This window comes from Lodderomyces beijingensis (genome assembly GCF_963989305.1).
Source record: "Lodderomyces beijingensis strain CBS 14171 genome assembly, chromosome: 2".
Lineage (NCBI taxonomy): Eukaryota > Fungi > Ascomycota > Pichiomycetes > Serinales > Debaryomycetaceae > Lodderomyces > Lodderomyces beijingensis.
The window spans coordinates 1,677,005-1,702,587 of NC_089971.1; the positions used below are offsets into that span (position 1 = coordinate 1,677,005).

Below are 25,583 nucleotides of genomic sequence, written 5' to 3' on the forward strand. Positions count from 1 at the left end.
AAATTGGAATGAAACAAATGGACAAGAATTAGTCGAATAGTTTAGATTTATTCATTAAAATTACAAAAGTGACCGCGACCGTAACCACGGCCATTACCGTGAAACGTAGATATGCTAAAAGTTGAAAAAGAAAATGACCCACATTCTCTCTCTATTTTTTATTTAACTAGGCTTCAGGCGTTTAATCAAACAAACCGAATCCCATATCGTCGTCAGATTCCTCGGCAGCTTCTTCAGCAACTTCTTCAGCAGCTTCTTCAGCAGCAGCACCACCAGCAGCAGCAGCTCCACCAGCAGCAGCAGCGGCACCACCAGTTGGGACACTGGACAATTTCTCGTTACCTTCAGCAATCAACTCCTCGATGGATTTGCCGTCCAATTCCGAGATCAATTTCTCAACTTTGTCGTCTTCGATCTCAACGTCAGCGGCTGAGAGGACGGCTTTGACGTCTTCGGCTGAGGGGGTTGATTTACCGGCGTTGACTAATAACAAGTATGCTGCTAAGTATTTCACTGGACGCAAGAAATGTTAGTATTGCCTGTGCTTTCTCTACTTTTTGGAGGTGGAGGCGGTTAAACTCTATTGAGAAACTATCGTGGAGCCGCTGGTTCTAGTGATTATGTTCAACCTTGTACACGTCTGTCATTCTTGGATGTTTGGTGACTGGAAAGCATTCTTCTCTCTCAATATTTGACTCAGTCATAAAACGGTTTCGGTTCGAGTAACATCTGTCAAAAGAAGAAAAAAGCTGAACAAAATGAGTCGCTCGTCAAAATCATCTCCCTATATGACTCCAAGTCCTTGGTCTAATGAATCATTTATAATCTATTCAATTCCCACTTCCATTTCATGAGTTCACGGGTGAATCGGCTAGGTTGTCTCCACGAAAAAAAAAATGAGTTGTCTAACATAGTCCCCCACAACTTCCACGTCTCTCTTCGTCCATTTTTATTCCAGCCCGTCGTTTTGCTTGTTCAACATACTCTTTATTTGTTGGTTATTGTCTAAGAAGCTCTACTAATCCTGATTTCCAGCTTCCGATTAAGCACACTCTAAATTTTTCATCACGAGGATGAAGAGAAAAAAAAAAACCGTCACATCCACGTCACGTGATTTCTGTGTCCAATTTGCTCCACTGTCGCGAAACATTCGCGACTTCATTTGACAAAACGCGACACTGTTTTCGAGCCAGCCTTTTCTTAGGCCCGTTTGCTATGCCAATTTGTGGCTGCGGTGGAGGACGGAAATGAGGAGATCTATCCCGTAAAAGAAGACAGCCACGAGGTTCCTGTACTTCTTCTACATCGATACTACTCATTGCCCTTTGCTCCTCAGCACCATCTTCTTCTGACCAGAAACATGTCAAGATCTTGAAAACTGAAACTGAAGCAACTGAAGCGGAAATGTCCTTTTATGAAAGTATTTGGTAGCGCGCCGTTTCACGCCACACGGCCTCTTACAAATCGTACCGCGCTTGTTTGGTCGATCTCAGATGTGTCTATCTGTTGGTGTGTGTGGGTTATCGTGGGACTCACTCGAGTTGAAGTGCCAGTGTACCAAAATAGCCAAGTCCTTAAACGACTCGAGGACGCAAGGAAAAGCGCATCTCAAATGACATCGCCAAAGCCATTCCCCGAGTTATCGCAGGAGCAAGAACAGGCTCTAGTAACCAATTTGCAGCAATGGAGTTTGGCTAATGGGTTGGTGATGTATCCACCTAACTTCCAGCCGTATCAAGTCAACGTGGCTCCCATCACGTTGTTCCCCACCCCGATCCCGCGGTCGAGCTTCAATGACGCGGTGGAGGTGCAGCAGATATTCAATCAATTGTACGTGCTGCTAATTAGCAAAGAAAAACTGTGGCTAGTCGGGATCCTTGGGGACTTGGCCAAGTTTGATCCTGATTTCACGGGGAAATTGTTTGCGATATACCAGGATTCACTTGTAGAGGGCAAGGCGATGCAGCCTTTATCGTTGGGGTTGTTCAGGTCCGACTATATGGTGGACTCAAAGTTGAACCAAATCAAGCAGATTGAGTTCAACACTGTAAGTGTTTCGTTTGGTGGCTTATCTACCAAGATTGGGGAGTTGCAGAACCATTTGAACGGCAACGGGCTCTACGATGACAAATATAGCTTCAAGTACTATGAAGATGAAGAACTTCCCATTTCACAATCTGCCCAGGAGTTGGCTCAGGGCTTGGCCGATGGTGACTATTATTACAATGGAGAGCTGCCCCATGATAATAGTGGTGGTGTCAAGAGTACTATTGTTTTGGTTGTGGTCCAGCCGAATGAAAGAAACTCGTTTGACCAGAGATTGGTGGAGTATGCGCTTTTCAAGAACCACGGCGTGCGATCATATCGAGTCACCTTGGAAGACGTTGCGGACCAAATCACCGAAAACGGCGGCAAGCTTTACGTCCGGTCCACCATGGATGAAATCTCGGTTGTATACTACAGATCTGGCTACGGGCCCGGCGACTATGAGCTCAACCCGGACAAGAGCTGGCACGCCAGGCTCTTTTTGGAGAAATCAAAGGCTATCAAGTGCCCCTCTGTCTTGACACAGTTGTCCGGGTCCAAGAAATTGCAGCAATTGTTGACCAAAGAGAGCATTGTCACCAAGATTCTACCAGATCTCGATCCGAAAAGCTTACAGTTGTTGTTGTCGACATTTGTCGAGATCTTGCCATTCGACGACTCGGAGGACGGGCAATTGGCCGAACAATTGGCCTTCAAGAAACCAGAGAGCTACGTTTTGAAGCCGCAGCGCGAAGGTGGGGGCAACAACATATACAAGGCTGATATTCCTGGGTTTTTGAGCGAGTTGAAGAAGGAAGAATGGGGCGCGTACATCTTGATGCAATTGATCAACCCTCAGACACACAGGAACAAGATTATCAGAAACAATGAAGTATTCCACGAGGAAATCGTTTCCGAGTTGGGGGTTTTCGGAACAACGGTGTTCAACGAAGATACTGGAGATATAAAAACGAATAAAAACGCCGGCTGGCTCTTGAGGTCCAAATTTGAAACTAGCAATGAAGGTGGAGTTGCAGCGGGGTTTGGATGCGTCGACAATATTTATTTATATTAGAGGAACAACCAAAAAAAACCAAAAGTACAGAAATATAATAATAGCAAATACAGTCAATCAATCAATCAATCAATCAACGTGGCATTTTAGAAATCGGATTCGTCATCTTGTCCGCCGTGGACTTCTAACCCTGCGTCCAATCGATGGGTATTGACTACCGAGGCTTCTGGCTCACGAAGGCGAGTTCCCGTGTGCATTGAGCTATTACCTGTACTCACCACGGTATTGGGCTCGTTTGGAACCAACTGGGCAAGCTTTGTTGCTTGTTTCTTCTGCTGCGGGACCAAGTAGTTCCTCTCTGCATATTCTTCTTCGTTCTTATCCAAATCGACGGCCCATAACGCGGCACCGATGTTGTTTGTAAACATAAAGAAGATGTTGAAGACTGGAATCATTTCTAGTAGCAATGCCGCTAGTCCAAAGGCCATATAGACCGGTTTGTTTTGTTTATAGCTAGCATTGATCTCCTGCGTCGAGAGTCCTCGCATTTTGTAGTACCGGTCGTGGGCCCGCAACCCCTTGGAACTGGCTCTGAAAAAGATCACAACGAAGGGACCGATAACGGGGATCATGCCCACGAAAAATAGCACTAGCAATTTTGGCACCGTGAAGGGGAATATCGACAAACCGGGCAATCGCCCCAAATACTTTGTCATTCTTCGAACGATGGGCAACTGGCGGTTTTCTATCCTTCTGGCCTTGGAAATTCTCACATAGATGTCATAACGCTCCCTACTCAACACGGCGTCGTAGGCGACTTTTTGGATGTACGGAAGCAAGGTGACGGTGACCAAGAAGCAAGCAATGGTGCTCGAGGTCCAGTAGATGGAGTACCAGGCAAACACCATCCCCAAGGGCCCCGTTAGTAGCATGTACACCACGAGCTGAGCAGGGTAAATAAAAATGAACATGAGCAGATATATCGTCATGGTGATCATCAATTGTGGAATCAAAACGGTGAGGTAGAGCGGCCATATCTTGGGGTGTTTCCAAAAATATAAAAACCCCTATAAAGCTGTTGCGATTAGTATATAAATTTATGATGGCGGTGTAGTAGTGGTAGTAGTCTGTGTGGTTTGGTTGGTGTTGTTTTTTTTTTGAAACATACTTGGAAGGGGTAGATATATGATCCGGACCTGATGATACTAACGAATGGTATGGTCATGGGCTATACTTGCATTCTGCTTGGAATGAAAAAACGGGTGAATTTATACCAGATTGGAAAAATGGGTTAAGCAAAATGTGCTGCAAAACTTTGTGGGGAACGCCCGGTACACACCGCCAACAACAAGAACAACAATACCATCAAGAATAACAACACCACTTACAACAGCAAGAACAGAGCGCGGTCTTCTAGACCACGAAAGTCACCAAAGCGAGCTTGAAATCCGGCCCAAGAGTCCGTCAGTTTGAAAGAACGGGCTTTGGATCCTAACTCCCCATTCTGCCCTAAAGGTGTTGTTGTTATTGCGCTGGAATAACTCCCTCCTACCACCGACTCCCTGCTGTCCAAACTACGAGGAGGCCTGATTTCCCGTTTTCCTTAGCGCCCCGGGCCCGAAAACAAGTAGTTATATCACCTATTTCGTGGAACCACATGGAAAGAGGATTCTCAGATGAGGGCCCCATTATCGCTTTCACCGAGAAACGGCTGCAAATTAACGCTTGAACAAGACCAATTGTATATTACAACAACAGCCCCAGTAGCGTAATCATCAGTTGAAAGGTCCCTTGGCCCAGTTGGTTAAGGCGTGGTGCTAATAACGCCAAGATCAGCAGTTCGATCCTGCTAGGGACCACTGTCGTTACTTTTTATTTTTTCCTCTTTCCTCCATCGCACTAATCATCCTCATCAATAATCGTCTCTGCTAGCTGCTCCATATGAAAACGACCCTGAATAACTTTGAGGCATCTAGATGGGACTGTCTAAGTACTTCAAGGGTATAAATTATGAAAGTTTGTGTGTAATTGGCATTCGCTTGCTTTCTCAATTATTTTCATCCAAAGTTTGCAGCCATTTAACTTGAAATTTTTCCTAATTTTTTTTACAACATCCTCGAACCTATGATCTTGGGATCGAGATCTCGTATCTACCACCACGACAAGAGATATAGAGGATAGGGACGCAAGGGAATTGATCGCAAGGTCAATACGAGGAAAGAAGCAAATGGCCTCTCCCTCTCTCCGGGTTGTTTTCTGCTTTTTTTTTGACACCACGGGTATGGGAAAGACTTGATTGTGGAGTTCCAACTAGAGTTTTAGAGAAAAAACCACCAACAAGAAAGAGGATGACAATATACACTTTTCTCCTTGCGCCACTTGAATAAGCCCCTAGCTTTTGCTTGCGATGGTATTCTCAAACATAGCAAAGGAAAAGTTGATACACTTCATTAAAGATGTACGTCTTCTATTTATGCTTAATTTCCATCTATGTACAATCTGCCACCCTAACCAAAAATCGACTTTCTTCTTAGTCCCCCCCCCCGATCCTGCCTCTACCAGATATACACCACCAGTTTAAAGCTTGAACCGCTCAACTTTATTAAGCTTACGCGCAGTACTGGCGTTGTTCCGTGTACCTTGGCCCCTCACAGGGAATCCCAACGCATGCCTCGAACCAGCATAAGAGCCTATATCCTTTTTCAACTTGATATCATTATTGATCTTCTGCTTGAGATGGCCCTCTACTGTCAAAAGCGAGATCTCCTTATTAAGCTCCATGATCTGCGGCTCTGTAAGCTGGTTCATTCTGCAGTTGGGGTATATGCCGATTTTCGACATTAGCTTTGAAGCTGTGCTGTAGCCTATCCCAAATATGGTCTTGGCTAGCCCGATCCGCACCGGGAAGTTGTGTTTGATTGCTTTTCCGTATACGACTACTGCCATTGTTTCTGTGGTGGGGTTTTTGACTTTGGTTTAGTCTGAGTGTCGAGTTGGGTTGGGTTGGGTTGAGTTGGATATAGTAATGAGTTTTTTTTTTTTTTTGAATGGGGTTGAAATTTTTAGTGTCGCGTTTGTATTTGTCGCGACACACTTTTTTTTTTTTGCAGCCACCTGGGTGTTCAATAGACAGTGGGGGGAGGCAGACAACAAGAGGATAAAGGTTACCAAAACTTCCAAATATGCTCTAGAGCAGTCTATATATATATAAAGAGGCACCATATTAATACCTCAAAAGCTTTAGTGCTCTTCATCTATTTATCAAAAAAAGTTTTTTTTTTTGTCTGCGTGGTTAAATTTTCGACTTATTCTTAGCCACCAGCAGTTCGAACTCATCAATATCATCAACACACAAGCCACTCAAGGTCGGATAAGCAGAAGCAAACATTTCGGCATTGGCACTCGAGGCATTGCCCTGCTTGACCCGCATCGCGATCCCCTGCGATATAACGCACAACCGCAACAATCCAAACACGTGACCCACAGTCCACAACTCAACGGGATCCTGCCCCTTGCCCCAATTAGCTAGACGCGAGTACTGCGTTAACTCATGCACGAGAAATTCTTGCGATGCTGCGTCTTCTTTACCTATGGTAGCCTTGACGGGGCGCATCAACATCTGCGCGAGTTGGTTCGGCACCGCGAATAGTTGTAGGAAGTTGGCCAAGTCAAACAAAGGGTGGCCGATGGTGCACAATTCCCAGTCCAACACTGCTACGACTTGGTATGTGACGGGGTCGAATAGCAAGTTGTCGATTTTAAAGTCGCCATGCACCAAGCTCAACTTCTCCGGGTCCGGCGGAGCGCTCCATGCGAGAAACAGGGTGATCTTGTCGAAATCCGGGATCGGGTCAACGTACTCGGATTGCTTCTGGTGAATCTGGGTCAAGGTGCGTAGCTGTCTACTGAAATAGCTCGACTTTTTCAACTTTGCCAAATTCTGAAACTGCGGGAAATGCGATGGCGGCAATAACTGGATCAATGCCTCTGCGTCGAGCAAGTGTATCGCGGCGGCAGTCTCGGTTATGCTGCGCCAGATGGTTTCGCGGGTTTGCGTATCGGACTCCTCTATCGCGGGCAAGAGCGCGGGGTTCTTGATCTGGATCCCCTGCACGTAATCCATAATGTAGAAGACGTACCCGAGCACACTTTCATCTTCGCATAGCAAGTGGACTCGCGGCACGGGGATCTTGAGCCTCGCTGACTCGTTCAAGATGTTGATGGCGTTGAGAATGTAGAATTCGCGCTCGATGGCGTGGGCAGACTTCGAGACTAGCTTGGCGTTCTGCGTGGGCTTGCGGCGCAAGACAAACGAGCGGCCACTCGCGTCTTCTAGGTAGTATGTGGGGTTCGACTGGCCAAATGTGAATTGTTTGATGGTGGTGTATGATGCGGGGAGGTGGGCATTGTGGCTGATTATCGTCTGTAGTGGTGCCCCGTTGTTTTTGTCGGAGGTGGAAGAAGTGAGCTTGGACAAGTATGCGCGGAGACCGTCCTGGTCGATCGGAGACCTCACTTCTTTCAATTGAGGAGCTGACATGGTTGCTCAGCTTTGATGAGTTGAAAAAAAAGAAGTTGAAGTAATGGAAAAGTTGAAATTTCAGGGGGGTTTGGCGGGGGTTTATATGCCCTCGTCATTTTTCTCTCTTACTTTCAAGTGGGGGAGGAAAAGAAAAGACTGTGCAAATTGCCGAGGGCCCTTTGGTGGGCCGAGATTGCGGATTAATTTTGACGAGACGAATATCCAGCAAGAGAAGCACCAGCTCCGGCGTGGTTTAATAATAACAACAACTACACGATCTTACAACTGATTACAATTCATTGCAGTTCATTTCACGGCATTATAATACAAAGACTCCGGGTGGGAGAAGAGGGTGCCCACCGCCTCTTTATTTAACATTCAACGAGTAATAATTGTAGATCCCACGCTGACTAAACTCAACGGGCCAAACGTCTTCCACGTGTTTCTTGTCCTTGTACCCATTCAACTGGTAATACCCAATCGAACAGTTGACCTTGCGTCCAGCATATTTCAAAAACTCGGGCTTCTTCAGCTTGGTGACTATCTTGTTACCAGTCTCCAAATCGTAGAATACCAAGTTTGATTGGTTCACTTTTTTGTATTCGCGTTCATTCATCTTGTAGATCCAGGCTCGGCGTCCTTCGTTGTCGTAAAATTTCCAAATCTGCGGATTGAGACTAGTGATGTCGTCTAGGAATGACTGCTGCTGTGGTTGAACGCGGAAGCAGTCGCCGCGGTTGGTGTACTCGTACAATTGTTTATAGTCAAACTCCAACGCCTCGAGGTTGCTGTTGAAGTTGCATTTGAGAAAGGTGATGATGTTCTTGTTGAGGGACTTGACCCCGGTGACATCGAGGTACTTGATTGCCGTATTGTCTTTCATGAAATCGTTCAATTCGTCAACGGTGAGCTGCAGCGCGTGACTGATGTTGAGACTGGTGAGAAGCGGGAACCTGGCCTTGATTGTGAGGAGAATGCGGTAGTTGATGGGCATGCCTCCTATATTCAAGTATTTCAAGTTGGGTGCATTCAAGTGTCTCAATGTGTAGAGCAAGTAGGCGTCCGACAAGGGGCTGACGACATTGGTGTCGATTTGCAAATTGAGCCACTCGAGCGAGTTTTGCGATGTCGCGGGGTGGGTCGTGAGGAAATGGATCAAGTCCTTTGTCGTGAGTTTTGAACATCTTGCAAGGGATAAATGGGTCAATCGCACCGTTGGGGCAACCTTCAACAAAATGGTGGACGAGATGGCAGTATGGTTCAAGTCCAATCTCTTTAGCCTGGTTGAATGCGTCAATACTTTTTCCAATACATCCTGCGACAAGTTGGAGCAGTCGTGAAGGGATAGTTTAGTTATGGAAAGCGGCGATTCAATAGGCAACTCTTCGAAAGCGCGAGCAAATGCTTCACTGCTAGCACCGCAAAAGTCCAATGCCTTCATCTTGGGCAACTTGTTGAACAAGTAGTCCAACACATTGACATCCAAGTCATCCTGGATGTTTTCCGACGCGAGAAACTCCAGCAATTTCGGAGTCATGGATAAGGCATGAGCAATGGTTCGCGAAGTAACCATCTGGATTTCCTGGTTCATTCTACCAGTTCTGCCCAACCCTATCGATGTAAACTGTTGAAAGTCCATAAACTCGACGTATTTGCCAATGATGGGGTTGGCTTCCAAATTGTGCAAAAACTTGTCAAACGAGTGAGGTCGATTGAAGATGGTGTATTTGTAAATGAAGCATAGGGACAACTGGTGGAATTTTTTGGATAGTAAGGGGATGGTGTTTGCAAATTTCTCCAAGTTTGAATTTATGGAAGAGACATCGGTGTCCACATAGACATATTCAATGATTCTGTACAAGATTTCCAAAGGCAAGGCGAGCAAAGGCGAAAATTGTTCTTGAAAAAATTGTTCTTCCAGTTGCGATCCATCTAGTGCTGGTACTGGTGGTGGTGCAGCGACAGCTTCTTTTGAAATTGGTTCTACTTCTTCAGCATAGGATGAAGCAGGAGATATATCACCAAGTTGGTTTGTGATTGAAGTTTCCAATTGTTTCAACCTGCGAAGTGATTCCTCTTGTTCTTGATCTTCATGTGGATGGTGGTGCCCGTAATGTTGGTTGTAGTGAAGGTTTTGGTTGCGGTGGTTATGATATGAACGGTGGTTGACATCAATCATGGATGCATCATCTGAATAATAGTTGTAAGATTCATTCGACGTGATGGGACTTAAAAAGAAAGCTGACGGGTACTGATGCGGTTCATCGGGCGGTGAAGTTATTGGAATGAGTGATAAATCATCTTGTTCCTTAGCAGCTGTGGGTGTAGTAGCAGTAGCACTACCATCACCATTCCCATTCCCATTTTTGTTACTGGTGATGCGCCGTAGAAAAGACGAAGACGACGACAAAGATGAAGCATTAACTCCCAGGTTCGCCTCATATGGAGCTCTCAAACTTTCAGCTTGCTGCTGCTGTTGTAGTTGTTGTTCATCTTTATTCTTGGATAAATGCTGGCCCATGATTCTGAAATAATTTGTTATACTCCGATACGACGATGATCTGTTGCTTGCCGTATCTACTGGACGAGCAGGTGAAGAAGTAGAAGCAGAAGAAGCAGGACGAGGAGGAGCTATCTGTTTATTTTCGTCTGATGGCGATGATGGCGTCGTGCTGTCACTGTTGGCAGCTGTATTAGTTGTTGTTGTGTTGGTTGTATTGGCTGTGGTTGTAGTCGTTGGAGTAGTAATGGAAGCCGACTGTAATGGTGCAATAATCTTGTTAAACATCCTGTTCCGGCTCCGACGCTGCTGCTGCTGCTGCTGCTGACGATGATGGTGACGACGATGAGGGTTGCAGTAGATGCAAGCAATGTAATGTGGATAAAAATGCAGTGAGATTAGTTTCTTTGCATTGGAAGAAAGAGAACAAGCCAGGTTTGGGGTTTGGAAATTCCCACTCGCACTGAGCAATGCGTGTAATTTATAAGGCCCGGCAACAACGTTGGTTGGTTGAAAGAGGCACTTCTCGATCACCAAATATTGGGCCAAAGGGACAGAGGAGACGACAGAGGAGACGACAAAGGAAAAGACAGGGAATGCGAGTGGCAGTTACAAGCTCAAGTGTGTTGACGGACAACAACAACTGTGGTTGTGGTTGTGGTTGCCGGTGGAATTGCAATTTTTATTGCCGTCCAACCAAGTGAGAGTTACCTGCGCCATAGGCCGTGGGCTCTTTGCCCGGTCTTCAAACCAACCGACCAACGCTCAATCATACGGCTTTCTTGCGCCACTGGGAACCACCTTGCCTCTCTCGCTTCAACTGCTGTCAAATTGGCCGCCAGGATTGACAACACCAGAAACACTAGAGTCCGAGTATCGCAATTACAGGCATACACCCGAGTAGCCTCCCAAACGAACAATACGTCGTTTTTTACCAGGCCCTGCCTTATCTCTTACTCTTATCCACCCAGCAATCAAGATCTATAGCCAATCAGCAAGCATCCTGTTCAAATGATGCTGCTAGAGAAAGAGTTCTGGCTTGTTGTTGTTGTTGCTGTTTTTGTTGGGGTACAGTGTGGGTTGATTTGCGGAGGCCACTCTTGTGGGAAAATATGGGGTAAAAAAATAAAAGGCACCGGGATTCGAACGCCGATATTTTTTCTTCAAAAGCAGTGTCGTGTCGCATTTTTCCGACTCCATGGGACACATCTCGAGGGGTGCAGAGTTATATATTGTATGAACGCTCCAGGGTCAAGTTGGCAAGGGTGTAATTCTTATATATATAAGGTAAACAGTCTTGGTCTTCAAAGTCCAGCTTTATCATATGTTCTCCTCTTTCCTAAACGCGTCCCATGTTTCGTTCAACTTGATAAAGACAAACTTGCAAACCAACTCGACTCGAGGGTCTAGCCCACGGCTTGCCAATTTGTCAGGGTGTATCGAACTGATGACTTTCATGTATTGGATCTTGACTTGTTTTGGTAGCACGAGATCTTGCAGTTGCAAATGAAGTAGTTTGTCATTGGCTAAAGTGATGGGAAGGATCACGTGTAGGTCAGCTAGCAATTTGCGTAGTTCGTTGTTTCTTTGCTTGGACCATGTTTCTACTTGGGACTCTATCTGGTCTTTGATGAGTGGATCTAACTCTGGTTTTTCCTCCACCGACTTGGGTTTCAGTGGCGCCCCGTTGACTGGTTGTGACCGTGCTGGCTTCGCTGGTTGTGGCTTCGCTGGTTTCACGGGTTTGTAGTTTTGCGGATTGACAATTTTATCAACACGACGCATCCCGTCCATAATCTTCTTATCCATACATCCCAATTTTTGAATCAACAACGTATACGAATCCAAAGCATCTTGATACTTCTCCATCAACTCCAAGGCCTCTGCTTGAATCAGCACTAATTTCACATACCAATACTTTATCGGCTTTTCAGATAACAAGATCCGCGAATCATTGCATTCTTCCAATGACATTAGGCTCAATGAATCTTCGACATTGACCAATGCAGGCTTCAAATGGCCCAGTAGTTTGTTAATTAATGCAAGGTTGGAGTTTATCACAATTCGTAGTTCATGTCTTGGTGGTAAACTGGTCAAGGATGCACCATATAGTTCCAATGCTAGTGTGTAGTCTCCAGTGGTGTATGCTTGAGATGCTTTTGTTTTATTCGTGGTATAGTCTGTCTGAATAAATTGATTTAGGGGTGTTGAATCTCGGAGTGATGACGACTTGGTGCTTGGTGGTTGAGTCGATGACGATATTCCAATAAGATCAACTTCAGAAACCGGCTCACCTGGTGGTGCGGGTGATGGTGAAGGAGCTGTTGACGGTCTTGGTGATGGTCTTGGTGATGGTCTCCCAACAGTCTCCAAATTGGCTCGACTGCTACCGGAACCATCGGGCCTAGCTGAGTCATCCTGCAGCCTCTCCAATCGGCTTGCATCACTTTTCAATGATGCACTCAAATCCAGAGAACGACCGTTCCCATTCCTCCCTAATCCAGAGCCAGAGCCAGCACCACCAGCACCACCAACGCCAATTTTCTCTTGATTCCTTGCATCTAATCTCTCCCGCAACCTAGCGCGTTCTTTCTCCCGCTGCAACCTCACCACACGCTCAATCTCAACACGATCCATATCTTCATCATCATCATCAGCCCCGCCGCCCCCGTAACTTTGTTCGTCTCCATTTTTCCTATGCTTAGCTTGATTCTTCATCCACGCAGGCACGCCAGCTTCAGCACCGCCAAACTGGTCAATCTGGTCCATGATTTTGTTCTTGGAAAAATTGAAAAACGCCCCTGCTTTTCTATAAATATCGTTCCCGAGTCCATTAAAGTTGATGCCCTCGGGGCGTGGGCCCAATACCGAATCATCGTAACTAGTACCGGATTTTTTTTTCTTTGAGCCGTTGGAAATAATGTAGTTTACACACGATTGTAAATTGGGGCCGCAATTGCGAAGTGATTCGTTGGCTTGTTCAATGTCGAATCCGATATTGACTAGTTCTGCGATGATTTCGTCTCCGCTGGGTTTAGCTCGGGGAGTAGATGCACGGCTTGGTATATCTGACGCCGAGTCCCGTGGCTTGGCTCGAGTCAGTTGCAGTTGTTGCAGTGGTTTTGGTTTTTCTGGTTCTGAGAACACGTCGATGAAATCGTCATCGTCCAATAGCGACTTTCCCAGCTGAGCCCCGTTAGATGGCCGAGGTTGAACTTGAGGTTGATGCCGAGACTGAGGCTGTGGTTGAGGCTTGGAAGTCATGAAAATGTCGAATGGGTCATTGTCATCTTGCTTTGCGCTCAATCTACTCGAACCTGTGTTTGACTGAGGAGTCACCGACGGCGAGGGAATTGTTTCTGGAGCACCGGAGAAACTCATAGCGGGCAGTGCTGTTCCTTGGCCTCTTGGTTGAGGCGAAAGTATATCCAAATCGGACCAGCTTGAATGTGGAGGATTCAGAGACTGGGAACCCTGTTGTTGCAATTTTTCACGTTCAGCCAACGACAATTTGTTCATCCTTGCATTCGTGAGGCCAACTCCACCACTACCAACACCATCACTAGACTGTCTCAGTGTGCTTGCCGATTGAAACAAATCAGCAAATGCATCTTTCTTTGGTGGCATATCTCCCAAATCTTTTTCTTCCCCCCCCCGCTGTTCGTATTGACACTCTCGAGAAACAGCAGCAAAAGGCAGATAGCTCCTGGACGAACAAAGTTGAAAAAAAAAAAACAGCAAGCCGCATCCGCTAGACGCTCCATTGATGAAGAAATACGCCAAAGAGATCAACAAAACGGGAAGTGGCAGAAGAAGCCAAAAATATAGAGCACGACAAAGAACTTGCTTATATATTGGATTTAAATACGTTTGCATCTAGGCGTGCCTCGATTTCAGCGTCACTGTGACCCAGCAAGACCCCAGCGCTTTTCAACAAATCAGTAGTTCTCTTGACGATGACATCCCAATCTAACGGCACTGTGCCTATGGACTCGTTAAACTCAACCGTCTTGGTCCATTCACGGGCATCTTCGGCCGAATAATCCAAATTGGCAGCGATATACTCGACGGCCTCGTCGGTGTGTTCATTATAATAGGCAATGCCCTGATTCACAGCAGCGACAAAGCTGGAGATGTCCAGTTTCTTGCTCTGCACGCTCTTGGTCGAGGCAGCCAAGACCCACGAAGGCCACGGGGTGTATATCTCGCCAATCTGCTTGATTTCGCCGGAATCGTAGTATTTCTTGCTCGTAAAGTACTCCCACATGAACGCATCGCTCGGCCCAGCTGACCCAACTGCCCCCACCCGCAGGGCAACGTGGTTGACCGAGTCTCGCAAGTTGCTGAAGTTGGAGCAGATGACAAACTCGTTGAACTTGTCCATGCCGAGCTTATGCGCCAAGACAAAGCTCATCACATAGGAACCCGAGCCTATGCGTGATATTCCAATCTTGCCGTGCTGCGAAAGATCCGGTAATGAAGTGATGTTTGTGCGATTGGCGCCCGTGCTCACTGCCCATAGCAAAGGCGACTTGACGTAGTTGTCCAAGAGCTTGATCATGTCGTTGCCCTTGGCTATATTGGCAATGAAAGCTTCCGTCAAGCCAATTGCCACGTCGACCTCGTCGTTGTTGAGCAAATTGATCAATCTGCCGCTTCCTTCTGGCACTTTGACAAATTCCACAGCGAGGTTCTTCCCCGCGTAGTAGCCTTGCTGCTCGGCAAAGAAGAGCGGGGTGGAGAAGTGTTCGGGGATGTAGGCGACTCTAAGTTTTGACATTACTCTGGTGAAAATTTTGCTCGACATGGCCCAGCACCTCGTGGTAATGTATTTTCCTTTTTCGCAACTGGTGCTTTCCTCCCGCGAGGGTTCGGTGATAACATGTCGTCTCAACGGTTGCTGCTCGACGTGAAGCCACCACCAAGACCACCAAAACCTCCACCACCAACCTCTCTAGAGAAGCAGCTACGAATCATACACCTCCATGGGTATTCCAAAAAAAAGAAACAACTCGATTGATTCTTACAATTAATACTTTGAAAAAACTCCCAACCTACCAACTTCCCAACTTCCCGCTATCTCTCTTGCCCGTGGAAACGAATGCCTCTATATATATATTAAAAAACTCTTTAACAAAAAAAAACAAAAAACGACAAAAAACCAAAAGACTCAGCAACAGGAACTTCTAGCATCGCCGGTATTGGCATTTGTGCTCAAGTCGATTCTGCCTTCATTCGAGGAAGGCTGCGAGCCGCCTTGCCTGGCCAGGCTTGTGTCGGGTATCTTTTCCCCGATTCCAATAAATACTTCATTGACGTTATGCGAGGTTTTAGCACTGGTTTCAAAGAAAAGTAGCCCTTCTTCATCTGCCAAGGCCTGCCCCTCTTCAAAACTCACTTTCCGCAACAGCTCCCCGTCTGCTGATTCCGGCTCGTCTTCAACCAAGTCGTATTTGTTGCCCACCAACGCAATGGTTATGTCCTTGCTTGCTTGCTCGTGCAATTCCTTCACCCAGTGTCTTGCCTTGATGAAGGATGCCGGCTTGGTTATATCGTAGACTACCACGGCAGCCTGGGCGTTTCTATAGTACATCGGAGCCAACGAAGCAAATCTCTCCTGACCAGCGGTATCCCAAATCTCATACTTGATGGTGCGATCGCCAATTGTGCATTTTTGTGTTAGGAAAGCGGCCCCGATGGTTGGCTCTTTGTTCTCTTGGAAGTCGTTTGACACGAATCGTAACACCAACGATGATTTCCCGACGGCTGCCTCTCCGAGTAACACTAATTTAACTGCCGTAGCAGGCGCAGGGTGGTGGCTCATTTTAAACAAATAATTTTGGCAGCACAGGTGTTTGATTAGGGGGGGAGGCTTCCGAGTTCGTGAAGTTTATATTATACTGTCAGTCTATGCAAAGGGCGTGTGCTATACGTCTTGTAGGTGTTGATAGATGGATGGTTGATTGGTTGATTGGTTTCTTTTGGTTACCTTGGCTCTCTGGCTCTATGGCTCTATGGCTCTCCAGTTCTTTGGTAGATAGTGACAGAAACATGACAGTGTGTGTTACACGACAATCTTTCTTTGCCTCCTTCTTTTAGGGAAAATTGCACGACCTTTTGGGTAGATCACGAGACCGTATGTCACGTGCCCACCACACGCTTCCGCTTCTTTCTTTCTTTCGTATCACAAGTCACCAGCTTTCAACAACAGCTTTTATCAAAATTATACCAATGGGCTCTACCCCATGGGGACAAGAGTACCTGATTCTAGGTTGCAAAAAGCACATACCATGTTGGCAAGCTGCGCCAAAGAAGGCAATAATGGTAGCAATTCTTGGCCTATATTAAGCGGCTTTTGGCGGCGTTTCCTCTTTTTCTTTTTGGAATTTCATGCCAATTCGTAAGTTGAGTTCACTAAAGTCTCGGGGAACTTCTTAAACACCTCAGCTGTGTCAACCTACAGTAAGAAGCTAGATGTTCGACTCTTTTTTGTTGCCTATTCAAGGGAGGGGTATAGAGTAAGTTTGTCAAGAAAGGAAGCAAAAAAGAGCCAAAAAACAAAACATAAAGCAGATTGCAAATGGGATCGCTCTCCCTGTTCTCTAAAAGCCGGTAATTAAGAAATGGATGGGACTGGAAATTCAACCAAAGCAAAAATGGTCGACGCATCACTGAAATACCGGTCTGAAATAAATCAATCATCACGATGCAAGCAAGCTCCCCTGAAAAAAGAAAAGCCCCCCTGGATCCGGGGCAACTGTTCAAAGAAGTAAAAAAAAAAGAATACCACGTTTGAAACACAAATGCATAGGCTACAAGCTTTGCCGTTGGGCTGGGAAAATAGCCCTGAGTTCACCTTAATTACCTCAATCCTCGATAAAATGATCCCAAAATGAGCCTCCCCCCCTGGAGAGAAAGCATACGGTATGCTATTCTTTGCAGGTGCAACCTGTACCTTTGCTAAATACCGCTCAGGCAACAAGCAACAAAAAAAAAAAACTGCCCAATTGAGCCAGCATTTAAAATTTTGCAGCCACCAGCTGCGAAACAATAGCAAACAATGTGCTCGTTGGAACAGAAGCTCATGCCATTGCGAAACAATACCGCGGGAAAACAAATCAAGGGCTGAAGCATGATTTCTAGATGGGGACAGATGAACCAGTAATTTCCTTTACCGCACGGTTGACTGTGTATTTTCCCAGCAATGTTGAAGTCAAGTTACTCTATATGTGGATACTTATATAAATATATATACATGATGAGGACAAACTTGCGAGAAGGGTCTCAGGAGGCATCGGCCAAGGCTAACTTTGCAAACGTTTTACTCACACCATGCAGTTGACAACATGGCTATTAGTTTCAGCCGGGGCCTTCCTGGTGGTTAGCAGTACCCCAGTGGAGAAAAGAGCACCACCAAAGACATTCTCACTTCAATTTGACGTGGTGCCCGCGAGAAACTCGAGAAAGAGAGACGAGCTCGTGCCGCTCGGAAAAGACGATTTCCTGTGGCAATACCAGACAATGGTCCACTTGGGCTCCAACAAGCAAAAGATCACGGTGGCTCTCGATACGGGCAGTTCTGATTTGTGGGTGCCGGCGCAAGGCGTCACTTGTCAAAGGGCCGGATGCGACAGCGATGGCACTTTTGACCCCACTTCTTCTCTGACTTTCCATAGAACGGGCACTCTGTTTGCATTGACGTATGGAGATGGAACGAGTCTGCGAGGTTACTATGGCAAAGACGATTATTGGTTCAGTGATGGCACCAAGCTTCCGCAGTTCCAATTTGGGATAGCGACCCAGGTCTCCACAAGTAACGGATTGTTTGGTATTGGGAAACAAGCGGGAGAAGCTGCTAAGCCCCAGTATCCCAATTTCCCCTATGCTTTGAAAAATGCTGGTATTGTTGACGTTGCTGGCTATTCCTTGTACTTGAATCGTCAACAGGCCAACACGGGCAACATTGTCTTTGGAGGCGTTGATACCGCAAAGTACTCCGGAAATTTAACGGTGATGGACATTGCCAATTACCAATGGCTCGGAGCAACTCTCAGCTCTATCAAAAGCACCAATGGCCAGAAAATCAGCATCAACAAACCTGTTTCCTTCGATAGCGGAACCACATATCTTATTTTGGAACAAGACTTGGCCAACACCATCTTCTCAGCACTCGGCTTGGACGGCAACGGACAGATTGCATGCAGCGACATCAGCGATGACCAAACGGCCGATTTCACTTTTGGCGGCAGCGTGACTATATCCGTCCCCTACAGCGACTTGTTTGACTCGTACGACGGGGTAACGTGCTTTGCCCGTATCTACACCAGCCGGCTCGGCAGTTTCTTTGGCGACACATTCTTGCGAAGCGCATACGTGGCCTTCAATTTGGAGAGCAATAAGCTCGGTCTAGCGCAGTCGAAGTACACCGCTGACTCCAAGATTGTCAACTTCTGGTTTTAACCACCAACCGCCACTTTGCTCGCATTTGTTTGACACTTGTTAGTCGTCTAGATTGTAAAACTACAATAAAAGAAGAACCCCTGAACCCAGCTCATTTGTAAAAATACCGCCCTTTTTAGAACCAGCAGGCCAAGCTGCTAGCTCAAACTCAAAATCCATAAAAGTTGTCCAAGTTTAACAAATCGCCTCTATAGCTCTATCTATTCTATATCTCTATGCTCTACAACTTAGTGAAAGTAAAAAGGGATTTGTCACTTTTCATACCGGCTCAAATCACCCCGGAACAAACCAGCAACAATCTTCTTCTCCTTCACCGTTTCCTCAACTAAACCCTGCACATCCTTGGGAAACACGCGTCCGTACCAGATAAAGTCCCGGCTACTTTCGCAATGGCGAGGGTAGTAAAGCACATTGCCCGCGAACGCGTGGCCTCCAATGTGGGTGATTTGCCCCACATAGCACTCGTGCCTCAACCCCTCCTGGGTCAACACCTTGTCGAACTCTTCCGTTATGAGTGGTCCTAATATGCCACATCGTATATCTCGCTCGGTCTGGCCGCACGTGACAATCAAATCTTTATCCAACTCCATTTCAGTGAAATTGGCATCGTCTACTGCAATTTTGGCACGCCCTTCAGTGGTGCCGGTAGACTTGACAAATGGGTTGTATACTTTATGCGGAGTGGGCGAAGACAAGTATTTCTGCATAAACTGGTCCGTGTGCCTGATGTCGAATTTAATCGCCTTCATCTCAGGGTAGAGAAACACCAATTGATCCAGCAGTTTGGTGACGCCATAACGGAGTAAAACACTTTGGTGGTGGTCCAATACAATGCTGGACACTGACACGCCCTCCGCTAACGGTATTTGTGCTTTGAGTTGCTTGACCTCGTGAGCTAGCGTGCCTTGCCAGTCTTCGATCCTCGAGGGAAACTCGTCCATCTTGTTATCGTGCGTAGTCAACAGCATCACATGCTTGGTGGGGATGGCGCCGCTGCGGTCCAACGGCTGGTCAAAGTTGATCTGCTTGTCTGGTGGAAATGTCGGCTCGCAGAATGTGCAGCCAGTGTCGAAGGTGGGGGCAGGAAGCGTGGTTGTTAAACGCCAGTTTATCGGCGCATACCGTGGTCTGCTCCAGCTACTGAACCCTCGAACTATTCGAGTCACCATTACCGTGAAGAAGACTATGACGTTTAGTTGGTGTAGGCGGTGGCGGTGTTGGTGTTGGTTGGAATGCCATTGCAAGTGGAAGCAGTTTCGAGAGATGCCGGTGGAGTCTTCCCGTGGACGAGATGGAATGAGCGGCCCGCGAAACACGGAGAGATCGGATCGATAATGTCGTTACACAAAAAAAAAGTTTATGCTCTCTCTATATAGAAACGTACTGCTCTTTCAATTTCCAGCCTTTCTTCACGCCGTCCCAGTCAGCAATCTCCCTCAACATTGATCTGATGATGATCATGTCCTTGTCCGACACCAATTTCAAATTGTTGCCCTTGATGATATCGTTTGAGGTGCTGAAGTGGTCGACCTGAGTGGATAAATAGTTTAGCAACTTCTCCACCGTCTTTTCACGGTCAAGTTTTTCCTCGTCGCGTTCATTTTCAGACTTTAAATCGTTCATCTTTCTCAAGTTTTCAAGAATTGCCGCCGAAGATTCACTTTCACCTTCACCTCCACCTCCACCTCCACCGTTCGTTTTCCTCTTCTTGGTACCGAAAGTTCCCTTTAGTTTACCAGCACTGCCGAACCTCCCTGTCCAAGTAGGTGTCCCGATTTTATTCTTCCTCGCCGATTGCCGAGACTGCCTCAAGGCATTGACAGCTTCGTTGGCATATTTGCTGGCCTCTTGTTCAGCTAAACTGGCCTCGTAGCTGTTGGAGTCGATGATCTGGTCGTGCTTCAACGTGCTGTGCACACCACTTTTGGCAAAGATTCCCTTCATGAACCTGCTATCCTCGTCACTTCCACCATCTTCGCCATCGCCATCGTCGTCGTTGAACTTGTCTAGCTTCGAAACGCCGTTGATTTTGGCGACTTGGTAAAAGTCGTCGTCGTTTCTATACTTTTTCTTCATCAAGGAATTGTCTTTTCGAATCTTGTCGCCGCCGTATTTCTCTTCTCCTTCGGCATTGAACATGTCACCAGTTTCAGTCCCTTGCTCACTTTGGTCCCCTAGCGTGAACAAGTCGTGCAAGTCGCTATTCTTGAAGAACCGCCGCTGTTTGGGGTCTTTCAAAATCTTATTCTGCAAAAAGGTTTTGAATATCTGGCGATGGTAGATCTTCTCTTCAATCGAGCCGGTGGTCATGAGCCGGTATATTGTAATGTCCTTCTTTTGCCCCAACCTCCATGCCCGTTCTCTTGCCTGGATATCAGTGGACGGATTCCAATCGGGGTCGTAAATGATGACTCTGTCTGCACCAGTGAGATTCACCCCCAAGCCTCCTACTTTGGTTGTCAACAAAAAGACGTGCAAATTAGGGTCATTGTTGAATGCATCAACCAACAGTTGACGATTGACTATGGGGGTACTACCATCCATCCTCAAGTAATTGAATTTGGCATCCTTTTTTTGGTCTCCCAAGACTGGCAAGTTTGCAACAAACTTTTCCAAAATGTCCAACATCTGCCTCGTTTGGCAAAACACCAATGTCTTGTGCTCTTCCTTTTGCCATAGTTGAAGTAGGTTCTTCAACACTTGCATTTTGCCCGACTTGGAGGGATCGCCGTAGCTTTCCCTGTGCATGAGGGCTTCCCGATACACCAAGTCGGGGTGATTGCAAATCTTCCTGAGAGTGTCGACTCCCATCAAGACGTTTCTCTTGCCCTTGATTATTGCATTCAAGTCCTCGCTTTCAAGAAATCGCTCGTACATTTCCTGCTGCGCTTGTGTTAATCGAACAAATAAAACCATTTCGTTCTTTTTCGGAAGGTCCTGCGCCACGTCGTTCTTTAAACGTCGTAGCAAATAGGGCGAAATAAGATCGCGTAGCACCACGGCGCATTTGTAAGCAGTCTTGACTTGCAAGTTGTTCGAGTTTGCGTACCCGCCAATCTTGATCGGAACGGCAAATTGCAGATCGAAAACAGGCAAAGTTCCCAACCGGCCGGGGAAAACGAAATCAAATAGCGACCAAAGCTCAGTGAGATTGTTCTGGATTGGTGTTCCCGACAAGATTATTCTGTTGACGGTTTTGATTTGCTTGCATGTTAAAGAAATGTTCAGATCGGGGTTCCTGATCTTGTGTCCTTCATCTAGAACGCAATACCCCCACTGTTTCGGCAAAATGTATTTCGAATACATTTGCAACCCGACATAGGTTGTTACCAACACATGTCCCTTTTCCTGCACTTTGTCGATTATCTCCTTGGCATTGATCTGCGACTTGACACCCTGGAGGGAAGACTTCAGAGTCTTGGGGTCCCAGTCTTCCATAAACTCTTCCAACTTTTCTTCGGATATTTTCCTGTCTTTCGACATACCAGAACCGATGCTGTGCAAAATGACACATCGTAGCGGCGGCCACCATCTGTGAAACTCGTTGACCCACTGATTTAGCACGGTGGCCGGAACAACAACAATGACCGGCTTGTCCAAAAGTCCAGAATAGTGGAGACCTGCCAAGAAAGAAATGACTTGGATGGTTTTACCCAACCCCATTTCGTCCCCGATGATTCCACCAGTCTTTTGCGAGTACAACTCCCATAGCCACTGGACACACGTCTTTTGATAGTCGAAAAGCGACGGGTATATGTCGCCCGGTAGCTTAAATGTGTCGTTGAGCTTGGCATCCGCGATGCTGGGATGTGGCTTCATCCACTCAGGCTCGTCTGGACGCTCATCAGTTTTTCGTAGTTGCGACCTTCGCCGTATCCAAGCCTTCAATCTTCTCTGGTACCGACTTTCGTCGCCATCGTCTATATTTCTAGTCTCAATCTCTTCCTGCTCTTCCTCCAACTCTTCCTCTAGCTCTTGATCTTCAACAGCGTCTGGCTCCGCTGCCTCTTCCTCATACACGTAATCATCGTCTTTTGCCTCTGGCTCGTCTGGCTCTTCCTCGTCCTCCTCCACGTATTCCTGGTCTTTTGCCTCTGCCTCCAAGTCTTCTCCACAACTTTTCAACTCATTGACATCTTCATAAAACCCCGGTTTCCGCAAAAAGACATGGCTCTGCTTCTCGTCACCGGGACTATCTAGCAGCTGGAACGCACTCTCGTTGCCGAAAGCAGTAATCTTACCCGTTCTGATGAGATACTCTCTCTCCGTCTCATCGGCCAACTTGCCGCCACCATTGCCACCGTTACCACTACCGCCTTCACCAGCTTTCCGTTTGCTATTTTGTGACTCACTGAGGGCTTTTTTACTCTCACCTAAACGCGTCTTGACATCCTGAAAGTCCAGCTTCCTTTCTGCGAGCTCATTCTCTTCTAACCACTTGATCTGCTCCTTGATACGCGTCCGTTCACTCACTTTCGTGTTGGGGTTGGCTAACCTGCTACGTAACTGGTTAATGTGCTTGATAGTGACATTGAGATCTTTGGTTGCTCTCTCCAACCTCTTCTCATCTTGCTCGATATCTTTGATGAGAAGAAGCCTGTTTGCCTTGTTGGAGATGTCGTTTTCCAAGTCGACCTGGTCAAAGAGCTGGACTTCTGCCATTTGGGCCAGCCGGTCAAAACTTGAAGCAAGTTGGTGGAATGAAGTGAAATGAGGTGTGGTACGGCAAGGGTATGGTGTGGCAAGGTCTTCGCGTGATGTACACCTCCACATCGAACGGCCCTTATTTTTTTTCTCCCCATGATTTCACTCTGCGCGGGAGAATCGCGGGGGGGACAATGGGGCCAAGTTGCCACGGCCTAGCGAACAGAGATGAGAGGAGGCAATCTCAGCAATAAGCCATTTTTAGAAACCAGCTGGTGAAGAAGCAGCTTCCTATTTCTGTGCTAGAGCTTGTAGTTTCAGCAATGCCGCCAGATACACATTCTCCTCGTCGTCGGCGGAAATCAAGCTCTTCAAGTCCAACTCTACATCCTCGACTTCCTTGTCGTTCCTGCTCACATCCTTGCTGAACGTGTTGAACCATTTGAGCTCGCCTTTTCCAAAGATTAGATTGTAGGCATCTCCAGGCTGGTTTGCCCTGGCTGTACGACCAACTCTATGGACATATTCTCTGGACGAGTTGGGAAGATCGTAGTTGATCACATCGTGGATGGAGGTCAAGTCCAAGCCTCTCGCTATCAAATCTGTCGCCACCAAGATGTTAATCTTTCGAGTCGCAAAATCTTTCAAGATCCTGGTCCTGATGGAAGTGCGGTTGTTTGTGGAGTTCATGAATGCAACTTGCACCAGCGGGTCAAACACATCGAACAATAGTTGTAAAAGACTGGATAAGCGGATCGACGACTCGTTTGATTTTGTGAATATGAGCACATCCGAGGTCTTGTGCTGGGAGATGAGGAACTTGGCAAGGATGAGCGGCTTGATCGAGCTTTTGGCGACTCCAAACTTCAAATTGTGTTCCGTTAATGTTGCTGGCACCGAAAACAACTCGTTGACTAGGTGCTGCGAGTCATTCACAATAAGCAATCTTGGTTTGTAGAAGTCCAAAGCGGACAATTTCCCAGCATCCGTCGTCAAGGTAGCGGAAAACACTAGTTTCTGGATCTTTAAACTCCAATTGTTGGCAATATCGTACTGCTGTTCTTGTTTGATTTTGTTGATCAAGATCAGCGACCAGTTCTGGAATGATTGATTCAAAAGTCTATCGGCTTCATCAACCACGAGGAACCGTAAACTCGATAATGACACTGAGCTCAACCCCAAGTGCTCAACGAGTCTACCAGGGGTACTGATGATAACATCCGGCACAGAACTCTTTAACTTTTCACTTTCCTCCTGAATGCTAATGTCGCTTTTCAAGCTCGTGATTTGCAAGCTCGTTCCTTGCGACAACTGCAACATGGTGGTCCGTACCTGGTTGATCAAGGGCTTGGTTGGCACAAGCACGATAGCCCGCACTCTTGGCACGACTCTATCTCGTAAGGATTCAATCACAGGGATCGAGTATGCGAGCGTTTTTCCCGAGCCGGTGGATGCATTGACCAACACATCTCCAAATGCGTCGGGCTGGATCTTGTTGGCACCTAGCTCGGGGATCATCTTGTTGAGCACGCCAACTTGGACGGCAAAGGCATTATCAAACGCGAGTGTTTCCAAATTCTTGACCATGGATGGGGAAAGGGCATATGCGGAGAAGGGCTTGGTTTCTGTTGTTGAAATGTATTCGGGTTTAGTTAACCAATCAAGGTTTTTGAGGTAGTGCGACGTTGACTGTAGCCGTCTATCTCGTGGGAGTTGGGGTTGTGGGAGTGGTGCAAGGTCCTGAGTCTCGATTTCCTCCTCGACATCTTCGGTTGAGTCTTGTTTTGTATCGCGAGCTGCTGACTGCTTGAACTTGTCAAACACCGACTGGTGCTTTGTTTCGTATTCGTGGACCAGCGCTTCGCGGGCTCCGTCAATCTCCATATCGTCGTTGTTTGTGGTCCTCTGTAAATCTTCCTCGTGTTCGTCTTTTTCGCTTTCATCTTCCTCGTCCTCCTCCTCACTTGACAGTTCGCTCGACAGGTTGCTTTGCTCGGAGGAGGTGCTGGACACCTGCTCGTCCACATTTGCATTTTTGAGCGCGTCTCTTTTCCTCTTCTTCAAATTGGGCCTTTCCAACAGACTGGCCAGCACGTTGAACTCATTATCTGGATCGTACCTCACTCCAAACATTCCCTCCCTATTGTCCTATATTTGGTTGAACTCGTGACGTGTGCTGTCAAGAAGTTCAAATCGTTTCTGCATCTCATCTCAAATCAGTGTCGTGCGGCATCTCTGGAAGCCGCGCTTTCCAGAGCAGAGAGCACTGGGACTTTGCAATTTTTGCAGCTATCCGAAGGTTCAACCAGCACAACAGCAGACAAGAACAGACAAGAGCAGACAAGAGCAGAAAGGAGGAATACAAGAAGAGAGAATTCGAAAGGTCAACCACATATTCAGGTCAACGGCTTTTTTCT

At 46.8% G+C, this 25,583-nt stretch overlaps 13 protein-coding genes across 13 annotated transcripts; 2 read left to right on the forward strand and 11 right to left on the reverse strand. All coding sequences in view use genetic code 12, as the record gives it.

The window, feature by feature from the left end:
• Window positions 1-181: 181 nt before the first annotated feature.
• LODBEIA_P18460 (ribosomal P2 domain-containing protein) lies at window positions 182-675 on the reverse strand (the record flags this gene model as incomplete). The annotated part of the gene is made up of 2 exons (XM_066971779.1): window positions 182-513; window positions 639-675. 2 exons carry the CDS (start codon window positions 673-675, stop codon window positions 182-184), a joined length of 369 nt encoding a protein of 122 aa, XP_066828784.1.
• Window positions 676-1,612: 937 nt separating this feature from the next.
• On the forward strand, window positions 1,613-3,100 carry LODBEIA_P18470 (uncharacterized protein; the record flags this gene model as incomplete). The annotated part of the gene is made up of 1 exon (XM_066971780.1): window positions 1,613-3,100. The coding sequence occupies one exon, from the start codon at window positions 1,613-1,615 to the stop codon at window positions 3,098-3,100; it is 1,488 nt and encodes a 495-aa protein (XP_066828785.1).
• An 86-nt stretch (window positions 3,101-3,186) lies between these two features.
• LODBEIA_P18480 (uncharacterized protein) lies at window positions 3,187-4,265 on the reverse strand (the record flags this gene model as incomplete). Its single annotated transcript, XM_066971781.1, has 2 exons — window positions 3,187-4,107; window positions 4,209-4,265. The coding sequence occupies 2 exons, from the start codon at window positions 4,263-4,265 to the stop codon at window positions 3,187-3,189; spliced, it is 978 nt and encodes a 325-aa protein (XP_066828786.1).
• Window positions 4,266-5,617: 1,352 nt separating this feature from the next.
• LODBEIA_P18490 (mitochondrial 37S ribosomal protein uS13m) lies at window positions 5,618-5,986 on the reverse strand (the record flags this gene model as incomplete). The annotated part of the gene is made up of 1 exon (XM_066971782.1): window positions 5,618-5,986. One exon carries the CDS (start codon window positions 5,984-5,986, stop codon window positions 5,618-5,620), a length of 369 nt encoding a protein of 122 aa, XP_066828787.1.
• Window positions 5,987-6,332: 346 nt separating this feature from the next.
• LODBEIA_P18500 (uncharacterized protein) lies at window positions 6,333-7,580 on the reverse strand (the record flags this gene model as incomplete). The annotated part of the gene is made up of 1 exon (XM_066971784.1): window positions 6,333-7,580. The coding sequence occupies one exon, from the start codon at window positions 7,578-7,580 to the stop codon at window positions 6,333-6,335; it is 1,248 nt and encodes a 415-aa protein (XP_066828788.1).
• Window positions 7,581-7,929: 349 nt separating this feature from the next.
• On the reverse strand, window positions 7,930-10,350 carry LODBEIA_P18510 (uncharacterized protein; the record flags this gene model as incomplete). Its single annotated transcript, XM_066971785.1, has 1 exon — window positions 7,930-10,350. The coding sequence occupies one exon, from the start codon at window positions 10,348-10,350 to the stop codon at window positions 7,930-7,932; it is 2,421 nt and encodes an 806-aa protein (XP_066828789.1).
• Window positions 10,351-11,382: 1,032 nt separating this feature from the next.
• On the reverse strand, window positions 11,383-13,689 carry LODBEIA_P18520 (uncharacterized protein; the record flags this gene model as incomplete). The annotated part of the gene is made up of 1 exon (XM_066971786.1): window positions 11,383-13,689. One exon carries the CDS (start codon window positions 13,687-13,689, stop codon window positions 11,383-11,385), a length of 2,307 nt encoding a protein of 768 aa, XP_066828790.1.
• A 220-nt stretch (window positions 13,690-13,909) lies between these two features.
• LODBEIA_P18530 (uncharacterized protein) lies at window positions 13,910-14,842 on the reverse strand (the record flags this gene model as incomplete). Its single annotated transcript, XM_066971787.1, has 1 exon — window positions 13,910-14,842. One exon carries the CDS (start codon window positions 14,840-14,842, stop codon window positions 13,910-13,912), a length of 933 nt encoding a protein of 310 aa, XP_066828791.1.
• A 390-nt stretch (window positions 14,843-15,232) lies between these two features.
• Window positions 15,233-15,886, reverse strand: LODBEIA_P18540 (uncharacterized protein; the record flags this gene model as incomplete). Its single annotated transcript, XM_066971788.1, has 1 exon — window positions 15,233-15,886. The coding sequence occupies one exon, from the start codon at window positions 15,884-15,886 to the stop codon at window positions 15,233-15,235; it is 654 nt and encodes a 217-aa protein (XP_066828792.1).
• Window positions 15,887-17,394: 1,508 nt separating this feature from the next.
• On the forward strand, window positions 17,395-18,522 carry LODBEIA_P18550 (uncharacterized protein; the record flags this gene model as incomplete). Its single annotated transcript, XM_066971789.1, has 1 exon — window positions 17,395-18,522. The coding sequence occupies one exon, from the start codon at window positions 17,395-17,397 to the stop codon at window positions 18,520-18,522; it is 1,128 nt and encodes a 375-aa protein (XP_066828793.1).
• Window positions 18,523-18,773: 251 nt separating this feature from the next.
• Window positions 18,774-19,691, reverse strand: LODBEIA_P18560 (uncharacterized protein; the record flags this gene model as incomplete). Its single annotated transcript, XM_066971790.1, has 1 exon — window positions 18,774-19,691. The coding sequence occupies one exon, from the start codon at window positions 19,689-19,691 to the stop codon at window positions 18,774-18,776; it is 918 nt and encodes a 305-aa protein (XP_066828794.1).
• Window positions 19,692-19,890: 199 nt separating this feature from the next.
• Window positions 19,891-23,184, reverse strand: LODBEIA_P18570 (uncharacterized protein; the record flags this gene model as incomplete). Its single annotated transcript, XM_066971791.1, has 1 exon — window positions 19,891-23,184. The coding sequence occupies one exon, from the start codon at window positions 23,182-23,184 to the stop codon at window positions 19,891-19,893; it is 3,294 nt and encodes a 1,097-aa protein (XP_066828795.1).
• Window positions 23,185-23,457: 273 nt separating this feature from the next.
• LODBEIA_P18580 (uncharacterized protein) lies at window positions 23,458-25,299 on the reverse strand (the record flags this gene model as incomplete). The annotated part of the gene is made up of 1 exon (XM_066971792.1): window positions 23,458-25,299. One exon carries the CDS (start codon window positions 25,297-25,299, stop codon window positions 23,458-23,460), a length of 1,842 nt encoding a protein of 613 aa, XP_066828796.1.
• Window positions 25,300-25,583: the final 284 nt, after the last annotated feature.